The 18,291-nt window shown below is 36.1% G+C and overlaps 1 protein-coding gene across 1 annotated transcript in view; it reads right to left on the bottom strand.

Annotated features, from left to right (window-relative positions):
* The window catches only part of Lrba (LPS responsive beige-like anchor protein), a 417,455-nt gene that overhangs the window by 199,395 nt on the left and 199,769 nt on the right, over positions 1-18,291 (bottom strand). Inside the window, exon 37 of the mRNA XM_048333588.1 lies at positions 1,796-1,920. Within this exon, the coding sequence (XP_048189545.1) occupies positions 1,796-1,920 (125 nt within the window). The remainder of the gene's footprint in view (positions 1-1,795; positions 1,921-18,291) is intronic.

The raw sequence follows: 18,291 nt of genomic DNA, 5'->3' as shown, positions 1-18,291 counted from the left end.
TTACATCATTATCACAGATTTTGAATTCGATCACTATTATTTCTTTCATGATAAAGGAATGCCAGCTTCCTACGTGTGATTTTATAAAACAAGCCATTCCCTTCTAGATATAAATGGAAGAATTGTATTTTTACTGTCTTATACCTCAGAACTCACAAGTCACCTCAATGACGGTTTATAAGACAAGAAAGATAATTAAATTTCAAATTTTAAGTGCACATGGTAAATGGTATATGTGTGGCTCAATAGGATAAAATTGCAAATAAACTTATTTTTCCATGTAAATGTCATTAATCAAAAGAAAGGAAAGGAAAAAGGAAAAAGGAAAAAGGAAAAGGAAAGGAAAGGAAAGGAAAGGAAAGGAAAGGAAAGGAAAGGAAAGGAAAGGAAAGGAAAGGAAAGGAAAAAGGAAAGGAAAGGAAAGGAAAGGAAAGGAAAGGAAAAAGGAAAGGGAAGGGAAAAAACGACGGAGGGGATAAGTAACTCTAAAAATCTGTTACACCACATAAAAAGCACACAGATCCTAAAAGCAAAAGTGGCGTAATTAATTCTATATCTTATTATATCCTTCTCCACCCCCTGGAGTTGAAGATGTAAGGCCCTGAGACTATTATTGCTTTTAGATCACTTTGTTATTGACTACTCTCTGTATGATCATTTATTTTAAAGAACTGATGTCACATTTGGTGTTATATCTGAAGACATATTGTGGACATTTTCTTCCAGAAATGGCTCTTTAAGGCTGAGTGCAAGAGGTTAAACTGCCTGACTGAGGCCAAACCCTAAGACTACTGATTTTTTAATCTAAATTCTTGCTATCCTAACATGCACCAAAAGATTACATGGAATCTGATAAATATGTATGATTGTTATGTTTCAGTTTTATGTAATATCCGTACTGAGTATAATTTAACGTTTACTTAATCATATTACATATTACTAGTTAATCATAACTGCAGCACATTGAACTAATATCCTAAAAGAAGGAATGATTTCTTATTTTATTAAAAATAATCAATTTATATTTTAATATGAAGAGGGGCATCTTCCCTTTTGTGTATCTTTAATTGGCTTTCCAGAAAGTAGAATTTAATGGGTATATCTCTATGATCAAAGAAAGTATATTATCAAGTTCACAGGACCTTTCAGGTTTTCCAATTTGCTTGCTCTACTCCTACCTAGATGTAATCACCATCATATACAGTGCGACAAAAAGGGGGGAATGTTTTGTTAGGCTCCAATAACAAGCTGATGCAGAATAGGAACATATGAAAACAATGTCTATTCTCTTTCTCTGTGAGCCATCAATCAAAACCTACAAACCAAGGTTCAGAAGTACCTGGACACTTGGACATTTATTACCATCATTCCCACTTCATAATCTCCTGCTAAAATACCATGGATGAAGGAAAACTGTGTTTATGCAACAGAACCTAGAAACCTATTAGGTTTGTAAATGCTGGGTTTCTGATATACATGGATTTAAGGTAGGCTTCTGAGATTAATCTACTGAAAGCTGAATGTGTTACTTAAAGGACAAATTTGTTAGCCTTGTACCCAAAAACAAAGGATCTATGTTGAGTTTTGTATGTGAAATATAACAAATAAGTACTCTTGAGACTGTAATTTTATGATTCTATACTAACTGTAAAAAATAACTTCTCTTTCTGGGGTAAGAAACTAAGAAATGTGGTGTTGGACCATTTTACAGTGTGCTTTGTAATAATGAAGTTATGCTCTTCATTACCAAGTACTGTACCTGCTGCTATTGGCAAGGAATGCTTTATACACTGACCATGTTCCACGGCTGTTTTTAGTGTCGCTTCAGGATGTGTCGATCCTAGAGGGTTACGCACAAATCGTCGTCGGCGCCGCAAGTCATCTTCCCAGTAGTCAAGGCGCCAGAACTCACGAGGACGACTACAATGAAACAGAGAAGCCACATATGTTAGCAATTATCAAACAGCGTGGTAGCACTGAATTTCTGCATAAAGCTCTCCTTGTTTGCTCTGCCTTTTTTTTTTTTACCCCTTCTCCATCCTCTTAATTCTCCCTCCATCTCACACTCCCCTTTGCAATCTTTAACTTAGGTATGTCCTTGAAAATAACAATATCACCTTCCAGTCTAAGGAACTCCTTTTCCTTTTCTTGGAAGGTGAAATGAGCACTAAATACATCATTTTGAAATGAATTGCTGACAGTGTGATCAGTTTCCCCACACTCCAGTGGCATGTGCTCTGATTTCAGCCTCATTTCAGCCTCAGCAGGGCACCTTTCTCTGTGGCTGCATTTATAAACCAGAATAGGGAAAAGGCTATTATAAATATGGTATAGCATTACCTATATTAATCAAAGTCTGTCCCCCTTCATTTTTCTTCCTAATTTGTGCCTTTTTGCACAAGGTCAGTAAATCATACCATGAATTCTTGGTCCAGAAAGTGTTAACTTTAATGAATATCTCAGTTACATGGTTATGTATGTGATAATAAAATATTACTCTGTTTAGATGTGCAGGAATTTAATTAAAATAATCTCTTAAAATATTCATTACATTTAGCCCCTGAGGCTTAGAACAACACAAGAAAATGCATTTCTTTTCCATTTACTGTTTTTAAATAAACCATTCCTGTAGAGTGAAATAGCAATCTATTTTCAAGCAAATCAGATTGAATTTCTGTTTTATGTAGCTTGCTTTTCTATTTAATTAAAAACTACATGCTATATGATGTGCAATAATTGCTATATCAAAAGCATGCTTTGGGAAATGTACTTTTTAAAATTCAAGTTCTATGATATTTTCTCTAATTATATGTATCTTTTATATAGCAACATATCAATGTCAACTTTTCCTGCTGCCAAGTAATCATCATCTAGAATGTGGGAAAATATTTTATAAGAAAAATACTAATCTGAGGTATTTTTCAGGTATAATATGAAAATAATCTCTCAAGTACCTGTTTATTCAGTAAATGTATACAGCATGAACCCTGTAAGTTTCCAGAACAAAATAAAAAATTTCTTCGTAAACAAAATTTCTGCAGGAGGAATGACTAATACAAAATAATGTCTGAATTGCATTTCATGAGCTAATAAAATTATACCTGTCAGCAGTGACAAATTGGCACTCTTGACCAAAACACCCATGTAAAAGTTAACCTTTTTTATGTTTTAAAGATGCTGTCTTTAAGTTTCAAAATGGGTCTACAAGTATTTTATTGATTAAAATGATCACAGATTCCAAAGATATATACAATAAACAGGACATTAAAGAAAATAATTTTTTAAAAAGTAGGAATCCAATGGCCTTTGCTGGGAATGCAGAATCATCAGAGACTACAGGAACAACTGACACTGCCTTTGTTGATTTCAGTCATGCATCAGAAGGAGACGTAATACAATCAAAATGGAATACAAAAACAAGTAAGGGTTGTAGTCTTCAAAGAATCAAAATGCCTTTTTACTATTCCAGTTTTCTTCCTTACTTGGCTATCGAAATTTTAAGAAAAAAAATATTATGGTTATCTTGTAAGAATAAATAAAAATCCCATAAAATATGCATGCAAACAAAAGACAACAGTTGTTTAAACTAGGTTAATGAAATAAAATTCTCCTCCATGGAGAAGAAAAAAGGAGGTACACAGATGGCTGTGTGTATGGCTTTGATAGTCATGGAGCTTGGATAGGCACTTCATCATTCTGCCTACCTACATTTATCTGTTAAAATTATTATCAAATATCAGCCAGGATGCAGTCGTGAATCACAGGCTGCACCTCGTCTTCAGGGGAATGATACAATGAGGGACTATTCATCAGCGCGGCAATCGGCACAAGTAATTAGTTCCCTAGACTGAGATCTCCTACAAAGCCTATTGCAGTCAGCACCACAAACATATGACGATGTAGAGCTAATGAAAGCTGCTAAAATTTGTTAACCTTTTATGCCATCAATCCTTCTAATACTTTATGTTCAGTATTATGCAAAGGTAGTAAATTATTAATTTGTCATTCATCCATCCTTCTGCATTTGGTGTCAAATTAAACGATGCCATTCTTCTTGATAACAATTAAAATTATAAGAGATGTTAAGCTGCAATGATAAAATTATTACTAAATTGAGCAACAACAGATTCTACCATAATGCATACAGAGACGTCAAATTCAATAGCTAACACAGCACTTGCAGAATAATTTTTATCATATAGTAGGGAAATCAGAGACACTACAAAATGGTTCAAAAATCATGACACACAATATACAAGGGTATTAACCACAATTCAGGGAAAATAAAATTACATTTATTTTTGTTTTTTTTCTGATGCTAACAAAAAATGGTCAAAATGGTGACACTGGTTGAAATAAAAATTCCCATATAGGAGAACCAGAGAATTTAGTAGCAATAAAAAGTTTCTTAAATTAAGGTTCACTTAAGCTAACTATTTATCTGTCTTCAAATATGAATATTCTACAAAAAACTAGAACATTTTGACATAATCCAAACAAAGAACTTTTAGGCTTCAGCATGATGATATTTACAATCTCCTGAAGCTCTATCATTTTAGGACTACCTTCTCAATATAATGCTATCATAATTCAATGTAATTTGAAGGCCAAGCTACTATCAGTTATTACATACCATGTAAATTCCAGACGGCTCCAGGTGATGCAGAATAGGAAGTTCAGGAGAGGTTTACGTCTAGCTAAACAACTGTTACACTTATTGGGGTAATAGAATGTATGGCTGGTGTGGTGGGCTTCACCTATAATCCTAGCACGTCGGAGGCTGAGGCAGAAGTTTTTGGAAGCTCAAGTCCAACCTAGGCTACATAGTGAGACCTGGTCTCAAACAACCAAAATACAACAACAAAAATTGGTATTTATCATCCACTTCCAAAAGTTAGAATAATATATATTTTCTTTCTTTCTTTCTTTCTGTCTGAAGTTTTGGGGGTTGAACTCAGGGCCCTGGGCTTGCTAGGTAGATGCTCTAGGACTTGAGCTACATCCCTAACTGGTTTTGTTATTTCTCAGCTGGGGGTTTTGTGCTTTTGCCTAGAGCTGCCATGGACCAAACTCTTCCCTCCTTAAGTGCCTGGGACTGCAGATGTGCATCAGCATTACTTCCTAGCTTGTTCTCTTGAGACAGAGTGATGTGAACATTTTATTCTAGATGACCTCAAACAGATCCTCTTATCTCTGCCTCTCAAGTAGCTGGCACTACAGGTATAAAACTGTGTTATTTACATAAATGAGATATCTTTATCTTCTCTCCCTGCTCCTCCTTTTCCCCTTCTTTCTCCTCCTTTTCTTCCTTCTTCCTCTGTTCCTTCTCTCTCTCTCCCTCCCACTCTCTCTCTCTCACACACACACACTTGGTGGTACTGTGATTTGAACTTAGCCTCTATTTGTTAATTAGACAGTTGTTCTTCACTTGAGCCACACCCCTTTACTTTAGTCTTACATTTTTGTCTTGGACAGTGATCTTCATCTAAGCTGGGATTACAGACAAGAACCACAATGCTCAGTCCCATGACTTTATTCTACTAGAGCACTATTATACAGGGGAATGAATAATCTTGGCCAGTCAACTTACTATAAGTCTCCATTGTTAACTTAAAATTTTCACTGTCATTAAAGAAATATTAGCCAGGCACCAGTGTAAGCCTAGCTACTCAGGAAGGTGAGACTTGTATGTCTGTGATTAGAAGCAGAAAAGTCCAAGACTCTTTCCCTGAGTAAACAGCAAAGTCACAGACTGGAGGCCTGGCTCAAGTGGTAGAGGGCCAGGTGTCAGTGAAAAAGCTGAGAGAAAGCCTAAGTCCTCAATTCAAGCCCCAGTACCAAATCATTTGAAAAATAAATAAATAAAAAACACAAAAGATACTCTCCCAAAAAAATTCTTTCTAGGAACAAAGTTGGAAAACTTAAAACACCAATCCTACTCACTTCTGTATTACCTAAATGATGCAATTTTACACTGGGTGCTACTCGTAGGAGTCTAAGATCTGAAGATCATTGTTCAAAGCCACCCAAGGCTAGGAAAGTCAGTGACTCTCTTACCTTCAATTAACCACTCAAAAACCTGAAGTGGCATGGTGGCTCAAAGAGGTAGAGTGCTAGTTTTGAGCAAAAGGGGTCAGGGACAGCGCCTACGCCCTCAGTTCAAGCCCCATGGCCAACAACAACAATAACAAAAATGCAGTTTTAGAGGCATGAACATGGGATGCTCAGAAAAACTGAAAGACTGTTTCATCAAAAGATTGTGGGCAAAAGACAAATATGCATGAGAGAAATCACTTACTGTCAAAAATATACAAATATACCTCTGGTCAGTATATACCTACACCTAAATCTTTGTATGTCTGCACCTACCCTCAAAGAAGTCTATTGAAGTTCCTGACAACACTTACACAAATGACACCTATATGCACTCCCATTAAAATCTGAAGTAGTACTCAAATTAGGGATATGAACCTGGCTTCTATAAGATCTGGGACTATTTAGTACTCCCTTCAAAAAAACCATGATGCCTCCTCTCTGAAGATACTGTACCCAGGCCCACCATCTTGCGACACAATGTTTAAGTCAAAGTGTGATCTTTAACTACCACGTGTCTGTTGTGGATGGCACTGAAGTTAAATATTCTAACTTTAATTCTAATATTCTTCGTTTTACATAGACTCTACAGTTTCCCTAGTTGGGAATAATTAGTACATGTCTAGGATAATCTTAGCAGAAGATCACAAGAGCTCAATAGCTAGTACATATAAACATATAAGATGATGCTAAGTGAAATGAACTCCAAGGTATGGAAATAACTGGTTTATAGTTGTTGTTGTTATTTCCAATGTACCATATGAAATTATGCCTTTTTCTTTTGTCTTTCTTCCCCATAGTTTTACCCCTGAAGTCACTGTTGCTGATGTTGGTACTCTAGGTATTGTATATATGTTTACTGGAACTAGGAAAGGGAAGGTGAACATCAAAATGAAGAGATAAAGGGTAAAAGGTGAACCAATGCAACAACCATACTTACAAAACTATATGCTGTAAACCAACCATATAACTCATGGGGGGATGATGTGGGGTGGAGGAAGGTGGGAGAAAAATGAGGGAGGAAGTAACAAATTGGATAAGAAAGGTACACATTGTCTCACATATGAAACTAAAACCCCTTTATACATCACTTTGGCAATAATTTTTTTAAAAAATTCTTTGTTTTACTTTTATTTTTCCATTCTTGAACCTGATTTCAAAGTTTTATGCTAAAATTATATGGAGATCTAATCAATGTTTCTAAGTATGTTTGTCAACTGACTTCTATTTTTTAATTGTGTATGATATAAACAAACTATATCATCTATATAAATAAGTACAAAACAACGTAATTTCACTATGCAGAGTACATATTCTCTGCTGTATAAGGACACAGATAAATGCTTTTGGGGGAAAAGTTTTAGTAAGGATTTGTTTTAGTATAATATGGTTAAAGTAGGAAAAACTGGAAAAGAGAACAAAAACATTTCCTGATTCCCACGCAGGAAACAGGAGTTAAAGACTCCACAAACAGACAAGATTCCTCAAATCTGAGATGGAGGTAATGTATTGATACATTATTTGTTCCTTTACAAGGGCAACTGTGGACAGTGTGAAAATAAATAACAATCTACAAAGTTCTGGCTGACAGACCAGAGCTCTACCACATGGCTATTGAGCTGGACAACTCCAGAGGGCACTGTTCCCAGCACACATTGTCTAGGGTGCTCTGGAGTTACATAGGGCCCATTCACATCACTGTGTGGCCCCCAGACAACTGCTCTGAGAACAGGCTGCTTTTCCTCCTCCCCACACAATGCTCAGGGTTGGTTTGTTTTTACTCCAAGGTAAATCTAAACCCAGGGACAGAGAAAAGACTAAAGCCCCACAGATCAGTACCAATTAACAGTTAACTGCAGTTCACTAGTAGCTGTGAAATTGTGAATATTTGCCTGCCATAGGAAAAAATAGTCAGATCAGGCAGAGATTTGGTTGTCAAAACAGAGGCAAAACTCAAGGAGTAGATACTCGGTAATGAAGGACATAAGAAAAACATTAATAATTGTTTCAACCAAGTCATTAAGTTCAGAGTGCATTGTTCATATAGAAACTACTGTTTGATTAAAGTGGAACAGTTTCTACAACAATGTTATTTACTGAGATTAGTGGTCAGTATGTAAATATCCCAATTACTATAAGCTAAATAATTAGTGAATAGGGTCAAATTTAATGTAACTTGAATCTGTGTCCATAAAAAAAATGCTAGCTTTAAAAAGAAAAATTGTCACAATGCAATCAGAAACACTCCCCATTTTCCATCTTACCCACTTTGCAATGACAATACCTGATAAATCTTGATGACCTTAACAGAAGTCAATAATAAATTCTTCTAGCTAGAGCAGAGTCCTAGACAATTTTAGCACATCATATTTTGATCTTAATTCTTCATATTACCAGTTGTTGCTGTTTAAAACTCCTTTATCTGACTAGATTCTATTTCTATATTTTTAGATTAAAAATTCATGATAGACATTAGCTACAAGTTAAATAAATGGTAACCCCTTAAAAGCAGTAGTAAACATTTTCTGTGCCCTGTCAGCTAGAAGATAAAAGTGCTTAAGTTCTAGAAGGGTTTCACATTCTGTATAAATCTTAGTGAAATAATGCATAGGTAGTAGAGGGAGTCACACAATGTGAGGAAATGCTTTATCTCACAAACTGGAATCTATGCTGCCCATGCAAAGGTAAGAGAAAGAACAACACTAACTAAAACTGTTTTCCAAGTACTAAGTGTGGGCGATCTGTGCTCTGTGCTGTCTTAATGCAAAGGACAAAGGGACACGAAAATTTGGGTCTCCAATTTTGTGCATCTTACCATAGGAGACAGTTCTAAAGCAGAATTCTTTCTTTACTGAGGCCTGATTTGAAATTTTTATATGACCTTGAGAGTAGGGTGTATATTTTATTTGATTATGTAAAATTATATTTCAAGTGGCTGTGACTTTCTGCATGGTACTAGCCAGTGCATATCTATTTCCACTGTAAAGCCATTTAGATACTCAATCTCAATCGAGCATTACTAAGGACATTTTCTGAAGTAATTTTGCAGACGGCTCAAGAACATAATCTCAAGCTTCCTCTAGAAGCTGTTATAGTCTGTTGATCATTTCTTTATTCACTTAGACTTTTTCTAATCAGGGAATAAGCTGACAAAATCAAAATCTAGAGTTGATTATCCTATCAATTAACTCTCTAAAACATAACTAAAAAGCAAAATAAATGAGGTCATTGGAAAAGAAATTGGAGGGTGGTTATTAAATATAAAAGGTAACATTAAAATAGTTAATGTTTAGTGGTGTACAGCCCATTGTATTAAACATTGTGTTATTTTGTTTCTCGAGACAGTGTCGTACTATATTGTATCATCCAGGCTGGCTTCAAAGTCATGATCCTCCTGCCTCAGTTTCCCCAGTGCTATGATTATAGGTATGTGCCACTATTTCAGGCTCTGACATTGTGCTCTTTATATATATATTACCACCAAGCATATTAACATCCCTGATGTGATCAAATACTGCTATTCTCATTTTAAAGATGAAGAAATTAAGTTACCATCAGGACAAATAATAAGGGACTACTGACTTCTAAAGCAATGAGCTTTTCATGACTGCATTTCTTCTAGAATATCTTATTGGCTACTATTAAAGCTATAATCAAAGTACTAATTAAGCCTGCCTGGGAGGATTGAGGATTTCATTAAGGTTTCAATGAGGATCTATTTTGTAGGTTCCAGAAGGACAAGGGTTTGTGTCTATCTAATTCATTGACCAAGCACAGCAACTGTTACAAAGAAAGCACTTAATAAATAATTGATTAAACAATGAATAGATGACTTTTAAACAGAAACTTAAGTGGTAAGCAAGACTCTAGTGGGGGGAAAAAAGTAGAAAAGGCATTTGAGATCAAAGAAATAACACAGAAGAAGGCCTGGAGACACAAAGAGCACTTTTACCTAGGAAGCTGGGTAAGAAAAACCTCAGCAAGCCAGCCTCAGGATAGCAAAAGCTGAGTTAAGGAGCCTAGCTTTAGATTCCATTTTCAGAAGGCTGTGTACAGTTAACTAAAGTAGCTGCCTTTCCATTGTGCAGAGTCAATGCCAGCTGTCACAATGGGAGAGGGGAATATTATTGGCTTTGTATGTTATACAGAGGCCTGGATTAAGACAATGGGGACAGAGCTAGAGGTCAAGATCTGACAGACACACCTGAAACTGAATAGATCGGCCCCCCCACTTGGGAGAGCAGAAAAGGAGATAATGAGATTGAAATGGAGGTTTATGACCAAGTGGAAATGAGAGAGTAAAGATGTCACTTCACCAAAATGAGTCCAAACAAAGGAAGGGTGGGTGGGAAGAAAAGCCATCTCCTGGATGCTTAGTAACATTTAACAGGAAAACAATGTAAATCTGGAGGCTGAAGGGGCTGTGCATTACTGATACACCGCCTTGGAATCAGCGACTCACATTCATCTAGCAAAAGTATGATGTGTAGTTAATGTAAGCCAGGTATCGTGCTAGACCCGGGAGAGAGATCATTCACAGGACAGGAGAAAGGTGAGAGTGAAATCTGAGAAATGCCAATGTTTCCAAACTGCAGAAGAGGAATCAGTATGAAATCCGAAGGAAGCAACAAAATAACAGGAGAATGACAAAGGCATGGTGCCAATGAAGGCACATGAGAAACCACTTGTCAAAGCAGTGAGTGGGTACCACTATTTATTTCTGCCTATTTGTACAGAGATATGAAGAACGCAGAAAAGCTTTCAGTTTTTACTTTTTGGCAGTGTTGAGATGGATAATTTTTACACCATGAAGGTCACTTGTTAGGACTATACAATCCAAACACAATGGTTTCCAATATTTTTGCAGTTGAACGATCATCACCATAATCTAGTTTTAGAATATTTTTATCACTCTCCCAAACACTATGTCTCCAGTGTTAGTTACTTCTCATGTTCTTCCTTCCTCTCAGCATAGTTTAATAATAACAGGTTAAGAAAGAAAAACAAAGAAGTATCATACTCTACAACAAAACATTTTTATACTTAACTATTTTAAAGGCTTCCATGGAACAACAGTCTAGCACAATCCAAAACTTCCTGCCTTTAGTCTAAAATCCTCAGGAAAATGGGAGCAAATGACTGATTTTTAACTTGTAATAAAAGGAAAGCATATATTTAGTGCTTTTCAAACCAGACAAATTAAAGCATTAGCAAAAAACGTATGTGCTCCTTATCCACAAGGGAAAACAGGCTGATTAAGTTTCGCTTCCAGGTTCTTGAGACAGTTGGAAGTCGATTCTCTGAATAGTTGCTGTCATCTCCTAAAAACTTCCTAGTATTTTCAATTCTGAAGCAATTATTCACTTTCTGAAATGATTTATTCCCCTCTCTCTGCTGCTATATTACATTTTTTCTGGTTCTCAATTATCAATCCTGCTTTGGTTTATTCATTTACAGATATTTTCTGAGTATCTCTCCCCTTTGGAGAGCACTAGATGAGGTGACATAATATACAATTAGAGGACACATAGTAGTCTCTGGTCTTAAGGCACTAACAATCTGACTTTTTTTAATGTGCCAAACTATTATGTGGTGTGAAATCTAAGCCATGAGAAAACTAAACAATCCACAGACCAAAGTTTCATGAAAAGAGTATTAACATCTGTTGGAAAGACTTCAGAAGCAGGAGATTTCTGAGAAACTCCTTAACAAAAGGAGAAGTGTGGACTGGATGCACAGAGAAGAGGTACTGTGAGCTTTTCGGAGAGAAGTATACTGAGGTCAGAAAATTGAAAGCAGTCTTATTTAGTTGATCCAGAAGGAAATAAGAAAAGATAGGCTCAAGCTACACCATCAAAAATCAGAGATAAAGAACTAATAAGCTTATATTTTGCTTACTTCAAGCACTTGCTTGTTTACTTAATCAAATGACAATTAAGCTAAGAATCAATGACACATAAGAATTTGTAGTAGGCACTGAAAATTCAGGTATTTGGAACTAAAGATTCATTACTCTCACAAACCCCTTAGTCCAATGAGAGAAACAGATAAATGAAGAGATAATCGCAATACATGCTAAGGGGCCCATGGATCACAGTGGAAGGGCGCAATGCATAGACTACAACTTGACTCAAATTACTGAATAAAATCAGATGAGTATTCTTTCTCAGAGAATAGTACTAGCAAAGCCAAACTGAATATAGGCGAGTGTTAAGTGTTTCCAGAACTCTTGGAAAATATAAAACAAGAAGTGGCCTAACAAGAGTCTATAGAATAAGGTGCCAAATCATGAAGAAACATCTGAAGAGTCTGTTCTCCTGGTTAGCAATGTGTGATTGTTTTCAGGCCTCACCAAAGGCTTTACCTGGCAGGCCTCAAGGTGGAAAGCTGCTCTCGGTCACCAGGCTTGATGTTTATCCAAGTGTGTGCAGCTGAGGGAGGAAGCTACAGTCAAGGACTCGGGCCCTGGGGTTAGTCACGCTCTCTGCATACTCACCTTCCTGCCCTCACCGCTTTATCCCAAAGCTTCTTTATGTGAAGCCTTAGGATGAGGCTCTTCACATACCTCTGCTCTGAAGTGTCCTTTCTGGGAAAAGACTGAAAAATTATCCCCATGTCCCCTGGCAGGGAAATCAGCATTCCCTCCAGGCCTACACTCATGCTCGCATAGCCCAACTCAGTGTTTCAAGGCTTTGTCTCATTTTATCAGTCAGCCAAACTCACTCTCCTTTAGCACAGGTGCCCTCTTGCTGTGGACCACATCATACTCAACTACAGTTAGGAGAAGGCAGAGAAGAGACTTAAGCACATATTATAGCTGTAGAGAATAGTAACTCTAAAAAGAGATAAAAACTACGAGGAAAAACATTTGAGATGAGGACACAAGTAAGGTTACTAGAATAATTTGAGCAAGTTACAATGAAAGTCTTCAATAACAATTTTTAAATTTCCTGTTTATCTAGTTTGTCCTATTAATGTACTATTGAAATCTGCCTACCTAAATTCTCTATGATATATACATATAGATATATTTCTATATATATATATATATATATATATATATATGAATAAAGGCATGGAAGAAAGTTCAAGAATACAAGGTCATCATATAACAAGTCTCAAAGCATGAGATATACAAAACTAATGAAATGCTGCATAGAGTAACATCAACCCAGAACTGAAACAGAGAAATCAAATCCTGAAGCAAAGAAGAGAGATGGAAAAAAAAATAGAGCACAAGAAATGCCCAGGAGATGCCTCATAACCTGGGTGCAGGCTGACATTCATGTCCTTCACTGGCATTTCACAGATCTGACCAAGACACATCATTACACCTGGGCAAATGTGGTCTCTGACCAGGTAGTCATTTCCCAGCAACAACTCTAAGTCTGTAAAGAATACGAAACTATGGTATCCAACTGGCCATATCTGCCGCAGACGTTAAGAAGGACCACAGAGAACAACAACACAGAAAAGAAAAACACCATGAAATGAGAAGACATGTTGCACTCTTAAAATAAGATGACTAGAAAATAATTCTCTCACTCACCTTTTAACAAAGATTGAAATAAAGGAAAGGCCTAAGTATTACTGATGTCTTAGGGAAGAGAGATTGAGGTAGAGATAAAGGTAATAACAAGGCCACAAAAAAGGTACACTTGGTTGGAAACAAAGCATCAGAAAGAGGTCACTTTGGATGGGTAACAAATTACAAAGTAAATAGAGATCACATGGTATAAAGAAGGATACATTCTATAAAACGTTATAGGTTAAGAAAAGAACTTGACTTTTATTCTCTGTGGGATGAGGCATTGGAAGGTTTTAAGTAGAAAAGTGACCAGATCCAATTTACGTTAATATTAGTCTGGCTATCAGTAAGAAACTGATTTGGGGTGTGAAAGTTGAAGTCACAAATTCTAGTCTAATGTGTGGACCTTAGGAGTAAGCCAGGAGACGATGACATCTGGGGGGAAGTGGAAGTATTTAGAGTGGAGAAAAGCTACTGAATTCTGAAGAATTTGAAGGTTGAGTCAAAATGGCATCCTAACAGAACATATACAGGATGTGAAAAGGAGACAAATGGTTTTGACAAGGATTTTGATCTGAAAAACCCAGAGAATATAAGTGACACCACATGAAGTGAAAGAGAATGTAAGAGGACTAAGTTTTGATAAAGAATAAAATTTATTATTAGGGCTAATGTGCATAGCGTGTACAAGCCCTAGGTTCAATCCCACGCACCAAAACAAAAACAAGAAAAACAAAACAAAAGAACAAGAAAAAGAAAAAAGTGAAGTAGCAGCGAGAAGGAGAAGATATTTGAAATTTTAATTTTAAACATGCTTTATTTGAGATGTCTATTTTTAAAAAAAATCTGTGCCAGAAAGGGCAGAAACCACTTTTCCTCTTCTTCCTAGGCACACGATGAGATTTTTTCTTTGTCAGTCTCCATATAGTTAAGTTGGCTTTGTGGCTGAGCACTAGCCATTGGCATGTAAGAAGCCATGTGTGCCTTTTCCCTAAGGCTGACACACAATGTTTCTTTACAGACCGCTGTGGATTCTCTTGTCCCTTTCATGGCCTTGTTATAGAGGAAAATGGCAAACAAAGACAAGAACTGTAGATAGTAAAGCTAAAAGTCATAGAAAAATCACCTACCAGGCACATGCTTTCAACATTTATATGAAAAAGAAATGAAGTTCTGTTTTGTTCTGCCACTGACTGAGATGTGAATTTATCTATTGAAGCAGCGTGTTCTGCACAAATTAATATTAAATATCCAAGTGATGATATTGAGTAGACAGCTGAGTACATAATGGAATATAATAATTTGGCTGCAGACTATTAATATAATAGAGATGCAGACTGGCTCATTGCTTCAAGAACAGGAGTAGAGCCAGGGAAGAGAAAAAGAGAAGTCTAAAGAGCAAGGCCTGGGTCACCCAAATAACAAAGAGATTGAAAAATGAAGATAAGGAGCTGGGAATATAGCCTAGTGGTAAAGTGCTTGCCTTGCATACATGAAGGCCTGGGTTCGATTCCTCAGCACCACATATATAGAAAAAGCCAGAAATGGTGCTGTGGCTCAAGTGGTAGAGTGCTAGCCTTGAGCAAAATGAAGCCAGGAACAGTCCTCAGGCTCTGAGTTCAAGCCCCAGGACTGGCAAAAAAAAAAAAATGAAGATAAACCAGTAAGGAATTCTGAGAAAAGACCAATGGCAATAGAATATAGAATCTCTGAAACCAAATGACAAAGCATTTCATGGAAAAGGTGGCAATCAGCCGTACCACAGGTTCCTAATAAACCAAGACAGAGATTGAGAATTGATTACTCGATTTAGAAATCTTACCAATAAGCTTGAAAAAAATAATTTCAGTACAATGGAACAAAAGCCTAAGAGAAGTGAGTGCAAGAAAGAATGAGAAGGAAGCATGTGAAAAAACAAATCTTTCAATGCTAATCACTTATAGCTACAAAAGAAAGAAAAGGCTGTTTCTACCCTAAATTAGATTTAGTATATTTAAAACATGGGGAAACATGAATGCAAACAGTCCCACCAAATAACTATACAAACACCACAGAGCTTCACAATCTAAAGAGAGTCTACTAGAGCTCGAAGTGCTCAAGTGGTAGTGTGTTTGCTTAACAGGTACAAAGCCCTGGGTTCAATCTCCAGCAGAAAGAGAGTAGAGGTAGGGGAAGAACTGAGACACTCTACTAGATTTTTACATATCAGAAAAAAAGAACCTAGATACAGACAAATATAAATATCAAGGACAAAAGTGAAAGGAACAAACAAAGGTTGCAAAGTTCTTAAAAGTTTGTTCATGTTTTCTTCAGTATCTCCAGAGGCAAGGAATTTAACACATTTTGTTGACGAGTTTGCCATACATGTGCTTATACCCCAAATATTGATATAAAAGTATCAATATTCAACTCTGAGGAGAAAGAAAAGAGAAAATATTTCCTTAGATAGTGCACAGAAAAGGTGGAACAAAGGGTGAACAAATACAACATTGCTACTCATCTTTAAAAAAGAGAAAATTCAAGCAAGGCACTACCGGCTCATACTATAATCCTAGCTACGCAGGAGGGTGAGATCTAAGGATCACAGTTGGAAGACAGCTTGGGCAGGAACGTCTATGAGATTCTTATCTCCAATTAATCATTTTTTTAAAGCCAGAAGTAGAGATGTGGCTCAAATGGTAGAGAACTAGCCTTGAACAAAAAAAACTCAGGGACAGTGCTTAGGCCCTGAGTTCAAGCACCAGAACTTGCACACACACTCCTAAAAAAAAAAAAAAAAAAAAAAAAAAAAAAAAAAAAAACAAGAAAAAATTCACTGATGGGAGCTGAACTAGCTCTAACAAGCAACATTATTGTCTAAACTAATCTCAGTAACTACAATATGGACTGCCAAAAAACTCACAATGAATCAAATACATTTTAATACTAAACCTTGATCTCACAATTACAATGCTAGCATATACTGAGAAGAAAGGCTACAAAAGGAAGAAGAGTTCTGAGCATATGAAATAAAAAACCAGCAGCAGGCCCAACATGGACACTTTAATGTGGACATCAGAGCTTTTTTACATTCTAACTGGGATACAGTGAAGCCACACAGGCCACAAATCCATTTGGCTTTAAAAGTCCTTTCTGTAATGAGTAAATTTTGCTTCTTAATCTTGTTAAAATGCTAACAAAAGAAAATGCACTGTTGGAAGATTCTTATAGTTCCTATTCTTGCCTTTATATACATATAATCAGCTTTTGCAAATCAATGTACTTAAGAGTTTACTTTTCATTTATTTGTTTCATTCACTTAGATGCATGAGCCGAGACAGGGATATAGCATGGAGAAAACCAACAATCACTTACACTCTTATTTGTCTAAATGACTGTTCCCAAGAGATTTAACATGGAACCGAGTCATTTTTTTAGTAAATGGAGATTATGGAGGGTAGGAATGGTAGTGGATGCAGTACTCCAATCTATACCAAGAGCCAAGGCAGAAAGATCACAAGTTCTAGCTGGCATGGGGATGACTTACAGAGACACTGTCTTAAAATAATACACAGGGCTGACACTGCAGCTCAGTGGTAGATTGCTGCTTGCCTAGTGTACGTGAAGCTCTGACTTGGTGCAAAACGAACACACAAAAATAAATAAAAACAAACAGACTATGCAAACAAAAGTAAAAATGAAACATAGAAATGTCCCAAAGGGTTCATAAAATTCCCTAAATCTTTTGATAGGAAACAGGACAATCGAGTTGTGGCTATTTCCTTTGAACTCCCATTCTTTAAAACTATGGGGACTTTTTTCTTCCTTAAAAGTTGAAAGCTATATCCCCTAAATTTGAAAATAATTTATATAAAAGAAATTATTTCCACGTTCAAAATAAGGGTAATAAGCTGTTCTGGTTAAGTTTATTTCTTATGCCTATTAGCTTCTTGGTTTTATTACAAATACAGTAAGCCTCTGGCCTGCTAACAGCATATCCTTTGTCCACAGAAGTGTTAAAAACACTGCTTATGTCAGTTCTTAGTAAATTCACAGGAAATGTATATGTATGTGTGTATATATATATATATATTCACATATTTTTACATATATATATATCTGGAGCTAGTATATTAAGTCTAAAGACAACTGATATCTACTTAAAATCCACTAAAATTAATGAAGCAATCATATTGGAAGGATTAACACCAAGAATAACTTCCATATTTTCATGTCCTAAAAAGATACATGCAGCCTTTCCTGAAATAAATGCACTTCATTTTAAAAGGAAAAGCATATTTTTCGAAGTCTTATAAAGGTCATTATCAGTCCAAGTTGAAAAGGAAAACAGAAATCATGGAGAGGTACATGATGTTTAAATACCTTATGGTTTCATTTTACACTTCTCATATCAGGATGAAGTCTTAAACGTAATTCAAAAGGAAAATGAAAGTATTTTACTCAGAAGATAGAGTCCATATGTTCTTCAATCTGGAAACCACTGGGAAAAAGTCTTGGCGTTTTTAAAAACTGAATTTTGACAATTGGAAGCTGATGTGGTTCTTTTTCTTGTCCTCTCCATAAAGATTTGAATCATTCTCAAGGGAAATAAAATAGACCTTTATCGAGTATAGCAACGCTTAACACCTGCTTAACTGAAAATTACTTAAAAATATTTAGCAAACCTTCAC

This window comes from Perognathus longimembris, chromosome 24 (genome assembly GCF_023159225.1).
Source record: "Perognathus longimembris pacificus isolate PPM17 chromosome 24, ASM2315922v1, whole genome shotgun sequence".
Taxonomy (NCBI): Eukaryota; Metazoa; Chordata; class Mammalia; order Rodentia; family Heteromyidae; genus Perognathus; species Perognathus longimembris.
This window is presented reverse-complemented; position numbering and strand designations above follow the sequence as displayed.